The sequence below is a fragment of the Physeter macrocephalus genome, chromosome 3, assembly GCF_002837175.3.
Source record: "Physeter macrocephalus isolate SW-GA chromosome 3, ASM283717v5, whole genome shotgun sequence".
NCBI classification, from domain to species: domain Eukaryota; kingdom Metazoa; phylum Chordata; class Mammalia; order Artiodactyla; family Physeteridae; genus Physeter; species Physeter macrocephalus.
In genome coordinates, this window is record NC_041216.1 from 18,852,144 (window position 1) to 18,861,463 (window position 9,320).

Sequence of the window (9,320 nt, forward strand, 5' to 3'; positions counted from 1 at the left end):
CGGGCCTCTCACTGTTGTGGTCTCTCCCGTTGCGGAGCACAGGCTCCGGAAGCGCAGGCTCAGCGGCCATGGCTCACGGGCCCAGCCGCTCCGCGGCGTGTGGGATCTTCCCGGACCAAGGCATGAACCCGCGTCCCCTGCATCGGCAGGCAGACTCTCAACCACTGCGCCACCAGGCAAGCCCAAGCAGGCGGATTCTTAACCACTGTGCCACCAGGGAAGTCCTCACGTATAACTTTTGATCTAGATTATATAATTATTCTTCTCAATTAAATTCGCTCATTTTTCATTCTACGATTTCTTATGCATGTCAGAGGAGTAAAGTAGCAGCTGCTGATGTGTGGTATCAAGAATAGAAATACTTCACAAGTAGAAGATAATGCCAGTTTTGTATCAGTGTCAGATACTTCAAATAGAAAATCAGTCAATTCCAATAATAATTAAAAATTTTCCACCCAATTCATGGAATCAAAGTAAAGCTTTCGGAAGTTCTTTTTGTTGAAGGTGACACTATTGTGAATGGTATTTTAAATTCAATTATAAAGTTCAACAATGAAGATAAACATGTTTTTGTAATGGCCATATACTTACAAATCTTCGTGCATCACAGTGTTTGTTAAAAATAATCTTATTAAATTAAAAACCAACAGTGGTTCTCAAACAAGTGTGCATCAGAATTACCTGAAGGGCTGCTTAAAACAAATTGCAGGGCCCCACCCACTAGAGTTTCTGATTTAGTAGGTCAAGCATGAGACACAGTAATTTGCATTTCTAACAAGTACCCCAACGATGCTGATGCTGCCCTGAGACCACATTTTGAGAGCAACTGGCTTACAGTTTCACTGTTAGAAGCTCTCTCACTATGTAATTCAATTCATACAGTATAGACCAGGAGTCTGCAAACTATCGCCCATGGGCCAAATCTGACTCTGCCAGTTTTCACAAATAAAGGTTTATTGGGAATTTGGAACAAAGCTGTATCTATTTACTTATCATCTGTGGCTGCTTCCTCACTATAAAGGCAGAGTTGAATCACTGCAATAGAGAACATATGGCCTGCTGATATGGACTGAATATTTGTGGGCTAGTTTAGGGCTAATCCACTAATTGGTTGGGTGGCACTTATAATAGTCACTATACAAATTCACATGTTGATCTAATCACCAAAGTGATGGTATCAGGAGGTGGGGCCTTTGGGAGATTCTTAGGTTATGAGGGTGGAGCCCTCATGAGTGGGATTAGTGCCCTTATAAAAGAGACCCCACAGAGCTCCCTTACCCCTTCTGCCAAATGAGAGCACGGCAAGAAGATGGCTGCCTATGAACCAGAAAGCAGGTTCTCACCAGACACCAAATCTGCTGATGCCTTATTCTTGCACTTCTAGCCTCCAAAACTGAGAAATTTCTATTGTTTATAAGCTACTCAATCTGTTGTATTTTGTTTTAGCAGCCCAAGTGGACTGACACCCACAAAATATAAAATACTTACTGCCTGGCCCTTTACAGAAAAGATTGCTGACCTCTGATACAGACCACAGTGGAATTAAGTTTTCCTTATATTATCATGAGACTACAGAATATTGATTTACTTGTATATTCATTGAGCATTCTCTACTCCTACAATGCCATTTTTCCACTTTGATAACAACCACAAGAAAATTCTTTAACAACTGGTATTTACTATTACTATTAATGTCCCTAGTAAGAGCATTTGTTATCAAGTACAAGTCTCTCCAATATGGAATTGGAAAGATTCTTGGGAAGCAATAAAGATTTCAAAAAGCTTCGTGTGTGAAAGTTGGGAAAGTCAGGGTTGTTTTATTATACCTAGAAGAGTGCTGAGGCAGAAGTGGTGTTAAAAAAAATTAAAAAATAAAAATGTATGGAGTAGAAATGTATTTTCTCATAAGCAATTAAGGATCTTGACATTCCAACCTTCCTTACTGCTTCTACAATGTATTTGAGAATGCAAATTTGAGACACTGGTGAATTAACCATCGCAACCACTAGTAACAACCAGGCCAGAATGCAGAGGAAGCACATAGGTCAGCCAGATGCCCTCCCTCGAGCCTTTAGCTTCAGGAGTCCCCTTTCTGTCACATTGATTCGAGTATACAAAATCTATACCAACTCATTTTTCCGGTCTTCTATATGGTACACAAGTCTCTAGTTTTTGAGGTTGGTTAAGTATGTTTGTCACTTTCCAGATCCAACTCTGTTCCTTTGTCTTTTGAAAAAGCTCTTTAGTAGGGACTTCTCTGGTGGTCCAGTGGGTAAGACTCCGTGCTCCCAATGCAGGGAGCCTGGGTTCGATCCCCGGTTGGGGAACTAGATCTCGCATTCATGCCGCAACTAAGAAGTCTGTATGCCACAATTAAGAAGTCCGCATGCTGCAACTAAAGGTCTCACGTGCTGCAACTAAGACCCAGAGCAACCAAAATAAATAAATAAATAATAAATATTTAAAAAGGAAAAGAAAAAAGAAAAAGATCTTTAGTAATGAAATGGCTGAATTCAAGTGACCATCAAATATGTGTGAGATACCTTCCCCGAAAGGATCTAACAGATGGGAAATGACCTAGCAGATGACGCATCCCTGATGGAGACACTCGGGACTAAAGGTCTCCTGACCAGTCAAGTGGCTCATCTTCTTGACTTGACCACTTAGGACCATTGCTCCCTGAGAAAGAGTTTATCTTCCAAAGATGACCATCTGTTTCTCTCACATCCTCTTTTTACAACATAACTCAGACACTCCTCCATGAGGCAAGAGGGATGCCTGCCCTTGGAAGCCAGCAGCACATGCTGTGGGGAAGCCCAGGCCCCATGGAGGGGTCACATGTAAGTGATGACAACAGCTGACAATCAGCATTAATTGCTAGACATGTGAATTAGCCTGCAGGTGATTTTAGCCTCCAGCTGTAATGGCACTTCTCAGACACAGGGGAACAGATGAGTATTCCCCACTGAGCCCTGCCAAACAGCAGACTTCTGAGCTAAATGACTGTGTGTGTGTGGTTTTTTTTTTTTTTTTAAAACAGCTTTATTGAGACATAATCCACATTATTATAAACCCATTTATTTTATTTTATTTATTTTTATTTTTGGCTGCATTGGGTCTTCGTTGTTGCGCATGGGGTTTCTCTAGTTGCGGCGAACGGGGGCTACTCTTCGTTGTGGTGCGTGGGCTCCTCATTGTGGTGGCTTCTCTTGTTGTGGCGCACAGGCTCTAGGCGCGCAGGCTTCAGTAGTTGTGGCACGTGGGTTCAGTAGTTGTGGCACGTGGGCCCAGCAGTTGTGGCTCACGGGCTCTAGAGTGCAGGTTCAGTAGTTGTGGTGCACGGGCTTAACTGCTCCACGGCATGTGGGATCTTCCTGAATCAGGGATCAAGCCTGTGTCCCCTGCATGGGCAGGTGGATTCTTAACCACTGCACCACCAGGGAAGTCCCTATACACCCATTTAAAGTGTACAATTCAATGGTTTTTTTTCTTAGTGTATTCAGCATTGTACAACCATCACAATCAACTTTAGAGCATTTTCATCACTCCCCAAAGAAACCTGTACTCATTATCAGTTAATCTCCATTTCCTCCCAACGCCCCTCAGCCCTAGGCAACCACTAATCTACTTTGTCTCTAATAGATTTGCCTATTCCAGACACTTCACGCAAATCAGATCACACAATTTGAGGCCTTTTGGAACTGTCATCTTTCACTTGGGATAACATCTTCAAGGTTCATCCACATTGTAGATGTTTCATTACTTCATTCTTTTTTATCGCCAAATAATAGTCCATGGTATGGATATAGCACTTTTTATTTATCTGTTCATCAGCTGATGGACATTTGGGCTGTCTCTATTTTTTAGCTATTATGGACTTACTTCTGGACTCTCAATACTGTTCCATCGAGCTATATGTCTACCCTGATGCCAGTCCCATACTGCTTTTATTCTGTAGCTTTGTAGTAAGCTTTGAAATCAGGAATTGGAGGACTTTGTTCTTGTTTAAATTTGTTTTGGCTATTCTGTATCCCTTGAATTTCCATATGAATTTTTAAAAAACGTTGCCAATTTCTGTAAAAAAAAAAAAATCCAGCTGGGGTTTTGATAGGGCTTGAACTGAATCTTATTAAGTCAATTTCAGATTTTGTCATCTTAAGCAACTCAATTTTGGGGTGGCTTGTTGTACAACAATAACTGATACTATTATTAATATGAGTGGGGTAATAACTGATATTACCCCACTTGAGGAAGCATCCATTTTATTATGGGTGAAGACAAAGGAGGGTGTCTTCACTCTAAATAATAAAACTTCATCTGAAAGGTGTCTCCTTCTAGAAGGCAAGTAGGACTTTCCTTTGAACAGAGTCTTTGATTGGTGGTTTTGTCTGCACTTCCAGGTTGAGCCCCTTTCATCACTTGAAGAGACTGGTCCAAATGCTGCCTACTGCTGCTGCCTGGCCCACACCCTACCTCTCGCCCAGGGTGTGATTTTTCTGCCCTGGGAATGTTCGAACAGCAACCACTGGACCTGGGATTTCATTTCTTCTCCAGACTTGGGTGCCCTTACTTGGGGGAGGGATTTGCTGAGGGAAATGGGGGTCCTGGCTGCCCACGCCCACTCCCACCAGAAGGAGGCCCAGCAGCAGAGCTGAGAATCTGTGGAAGACCAGAAGACAGGAGGCTTTAGCTAAGAGTAAAGCCGCTGCTGAAATGAGTGTGTGTTAAAATGTCCCACAGCATCCTGGAAGGTCTTATTCTTCTTCGTGGTGACGCTAACGGTAGGTTTTTGCCCAAATTATTCCATTTCTAAGTATTTAATGAGGTAATTCTGAAGGAGAGAAAATCTACCTCAGGGTGTATGGCCCTCTTTTCTTCTGTCGCGTGTAGAAGCGTGAGGGCCACCCGCAGCCTGGCTGTTGAGAGGTCAGGCTGGGTTCAGGGCAGGAGGCTGGGAGGCCCTCCCACCGCCTCTGCCTTTAGACGACGCCAGCTCACGGTTCTACCTCTTTGGCAGGAAGCCCGCAGGCAGGGTGGAAACAGGTCATAAGCAGTTGAGGAGACAAATGTGTGGGCTTCACTCCGGGCCTGGGCTACAGCCAGGTCAAGTGCTTGCTTTATTCAGACGGGAAATGCATGAATGGGGCTCAGCCCCAGCCTTTACACATTGTGAAGGCAACTGGGGGTGAGGCAGGGGTCTAGAAAAATAATGCATGGATCCAGGCAATGGAGAAAGACCACGCTAAATCAGCTTAAGGCAAAGACCGGCCAGGGTGAGAGAGGAGAAGAGGTGACAGAAAAGGAAGAAACCTTGGGCAGCTTGAGCTGTGTTGGGGCCTAGCGGAAGTAGCTGGGACATTCATGGGCAACCAGGTGCCAGGCCTGATCAAAGGCCTGCACGACGGCTGGCTCTAGGGGCCCTTCTTCAGCGGCCACCAAGTTCTGTTCCAGCTGCTCCAGGCTGGACATGCCCAGGATGACCGCGTCCCCGGGGGCACCCTGCAAGGGGAGACGGCCAGACGTCAACACACTAGTGCACCACAGTGACCCCAGTCACACACGCACCCCCCGCCCCCACACTCCACCCACAGCCTTGCCCCTGCCGAAACTTGGGACCTGATTTTTAAAATTTATACTCTACATAGTTCTAGAAAGCACTTAAGGTACCTTCAACAACTGTAATATGTGACCCCAAACCCTGTCTGCTTTCCTCCTGCTGCCACACAGCTCATCCTCATTCAGACCTAAGCTCAGAGCCCAGTCCTGCCACTCAGCAGCTGTGTAAACTAGGTTTAGCTGTTTAACCCCCGGAGGCTCAAATCTTCTCAGTTTTCAGCGTGGTTACGGGAATGAGAAATTATGCAAAGCATTTAGCTCCCACTTATTGAAAACCTACTAGATACATGTCAGAGACTATGCAACTATGTAAGGCTGAAGCTGGAGACAAGTTTTAGCCAGGAAGACGGGGTCACCAAAGAGAGAGGGAAACCCCACCTCCCCCCAGAGGAGCCAGACCAGTGGGTTTTTTTTTTGTTTGTTTTTTGTTTTTTTTTCTGCGGTACGCGGACCTCTCACCGCTGCGGCCCCTCCCGCTGCGGAGCACAGGCTCTGGACGCGCAGGCTCAGCGGCCATGGCTCACGGGCCCAGCCGCTCCGCAGCACGTGGGATCCTTCCGGACCGGGGCACGAACCCGGCCCCCTGCATCGGCAGGCGGACTCCCAACCACTGCGCCACCAGGGAAGCCCAGACCAGTGGGTTTTACAGTCAAATCTGTGATAGTTTTCTATACCTTTCACAGCTGTATGAACCCCAGTTTGCTTATCAGTAAAACTGGAATAATCACACTTCATCAGGCCTAGGTAATAATTCAATCCATGTTAGTAAAGCCCTCATTATAGGGCCTGGCACTTGGATAGCTACTCAGAACAACAGGAAGGCTGCCATGAAAACTGGAACAAAGAGAAGTTTCAGAGGGAAAAACTACTTAGAAATCACCTGAAGGTAATGCTGGCTTCCCGAAGAGAGCGGAAGTGGGGCTTCCAGCGACGATGGGTTACCTGGAGCTGTGAGTGGTGGTACATCCACCGGAGGGCGGCCGAGGTCATGCTGGGGGCGCTGGGGCCATACGTGGCCTGCAGGGCCTTCTCCACCAGGGCAATGGCCTTGAAGTGGTGTTCCTTCCAGAAGCTGAGCAGGTGGGGAGGGTAGCACGGGGGTCAGGACCATGGGGTCACACTGGGGGCCACCGCCCAAGAGTCAAACAGGACAGCTGCGCTCACCCCAACCCTGCAGCATGGAGGGGCTGGTATCCCCTCTAGCAATGGGTCTCCTGCTTTATTGAAACACCCAGGATGCTGGCTCCCTCACCAGAGACCTCAATGACATCTTTACCCCTAAGAACTCAAAGCCTGCCCTTACTTTACCTAGGGAAATAGGCAGCAAGTACACGGGTATGACTCGGCCCCAGGACTGCTGAGCGTCCATCCAGGGCCCTCTCCTTCCCTATCTGCAGGTGAAGAGCACTTCTCAGGGAGAAGCTATGACTCGGAAGACCTGGCATAAGGTCCAGGGGTCCTCATTCCTCACGGAGGTCCCAAGAAAACAAGAAGAAACCCTATAGAGGGCTTCATAATTCCTCCAGGAATCAAAAGAGGTAGGTCCAGGCAGCAAGGGATGGCTTGGAGACCCAGGAAAGCAGCCTAGAACTCCTCCATTTCAGATAAAGGGGACCCCCTCCCACTCCACCCACCCTGATGCAACCTACCCCCAACTCACCGATTCCTGTAGATCTCTGCCCAGTTAGTCCCAAAGAAACGGCCCACAGGTTGTTTCCTGTCCTTGTCCTCATACTTGTACTTGCCGGTCAGCAGGCCCCCTGCGGGAAGGCTGTAATCAGATCCCCTGGCACTGCTCCCAGAGGCTGCTCTGGACCGGAAGTGGGGGTGATGGTGGGGGACCCAGGAGGGATGGAGGACCCAGCCCAGCCTCCTGTCAAACCCTTCCCTGCTTCCCAGGTCTGGGGCCGGGTGTCCCCCGGGTCAGGAATAGGGAGAAACAGGACCAGAAATGCCCCCCGGGACCTGGGAGGGGAGCCCGTCCCCACAGCAGCCCATAACCCATACCAGCCAAAGGGTTTTAGGCGTAGAACCTCAGTCCTGAGGCAGGGGAAGAACTCCGTCTCCACTTGCTGGGTGGTGGCGTTGTACATGCCCTGCAGGCAGAAGGGCCAGCTGGAGAGGGCGCATGGGACCCCAAATTTTCCTGTGGAGAAACTCAGTTCAGACCTTAACAATCAGGCAGATACTTAGTGGCGCTGGTCGAGAGGGCTCATGCCCAAGGAAAATTCATTCCTTCAGCCAACATTTCTGAGTACCACGTATGGCCTGGATATTGGATTTCCATCCACAAGCCAAAGGACAAAGCTGCTGCGCTCAGAGATTTAATAGTGAGGTAGAGTGTTAACAAACATACTCAACAAAACAGACAATCATAATACACTAGTAAGTTCTGTGACCAGTGCCTGGCAGCAAGTAGGTGCACAAACATTTGCTGAATGAATGAGGAGGAGAAAAGGAGGACCTGAGATCTCAGGCTCCTCTGGGCTGTCAGGAAAGGCTTCCAGAGGAAGAGGCATCTAAGTGAGACCTGGGCACTCCTTCCGGGGAGAGCGGGGAGGAGTGTTCCAGGCTGACTGCAGAGCGAGAAGCAGGCAGGAAGGGGAGCCAGAGCCAGAGAGAGCAGGCGCCTGTTTGCCAGGCTGAGGGTACCTGGGAGCCATCATCCTGTAGAGCAGAGGAATGGCTGGTATGGAGAGGGCACGGGGAGGGGCCAAGAGGACCCGGGATCAGCAGGCACCCAGGAGACAGAGGCCTCTGCAGCCCTGGCCTCACCTGGTACACGGTGGGCAGGACCCAGTTGTTGCTCTTGCACAGGGTACAGATCTCGGCCACTTCCCAGGCGGCATAGTTGGAGAGGCCAAGCTCCACAAACTTGCCCTGCAGGGGGAGAGGCCAAGGTCAGAACCCACTGCAGCCCAGAACACCAGGAAGGAGAGACTGGCTGGGGACCCTGGGAGTGGGGGTCTGTCCCCATCTCTGCTCTGGGACAGCCCTGGAGCCTCCACTCTCCTGGGCAACGACAGGCCAAGGAGAGGAGCTGGGGGGCCGCTCTCACCTCCTGGTGCAGCTGGTGGCAGGCGTGCAGCGTCTCTTCCACAGGGGTGCCGTGGTCCGGTGCGTGTAGATAGAAGAGGTCAACCTGGGGACACTGCAGCCGCTTCAGTGACGTCTCCAGCTGGGACCGGAGGCTGTCAGGCTTCAGTGACTTCCCTTCCCAGGGATTGGCCTTGGTAGCGATTTTCACTTTGTGGGAAGAATGTAATGGTTAAGAAACTTATTGTAACCACTTACTAGCCACGTGACCCTGGCTAAATTACTTAAGTTCTCTGAGTTTCAATTCTCTAACCTATAAAATGGGGATGATAACGATGGAACTGCCTTCACAGGGAGAGCACGAGGATTGAATAATGTCTCATGTGCGAGTTCCCAATGTCCACTGCTGCTATATTATTAGTCACCAAACTGCTAGCTGTGCCAAGCCTTGTAGTAGAGGCCAAGTGCACAGAGATGAGCTAAACACACTCAATTTCTGCCCTCAAGGAGGTCACAAGCTAGAAGGTGATGTTACGATATGTAAGTGCAGCAGAGCCCAGAGGAGAGGTATGTGGCCAACCTGGGAATTCCAGGGAGGGCTTCCTGACCCCACAAGTTGAGTCTCCAAAAAAGCATCCTGGGACTTCCCTGGTGGTCCAGTGGTTAAG

The 9,320-nt window shown here is 48.7% G+C and overlaps 1 protein-coding gene across 1 annotated transcript in view; it reads right to left on the reverse strand.

The window, feature by feature from the left end:
- Positions 1-5,069: 5,069 nt before the first annotated feature.
- The window catches only part of LOC102985795 (aflatoxin B1 aldehyde reductase member 2), a 7,224-nt gene continuing 2,973 nt past the window's right edge, over positions 5,070-9,320 (reverse strand). The window contains exons 2-7 of the mRNA XM_028488053.1: positions 8,675-8,862; positions 8,392-8,496; positions 7,624-7,712; positions 7,277-7,376; positions 6,559-6,688; positions 5,070-5,499 (exon numbers count right to left, since the gene is read on the reverse strand). Of these exons, the coding sequence (XP_028343854.1) occupies positions 7,346-7,376; positions 7,624-7,712; positions 8,392-8,496; positions 8,675-8,862 (413 nt within the window). The 3' untranslated portion in view covers positions 5,070-5,499; positions 6,559-6,688; positions 7,277-7,345. The remainder of the gene's footprint in view (positions 5,500-6,558; positions 6,689-7,276; positions 7,377-7,623; positions 7,713-8,391; positions 8,497-8,674; positions 8,863-9,320) is intronic.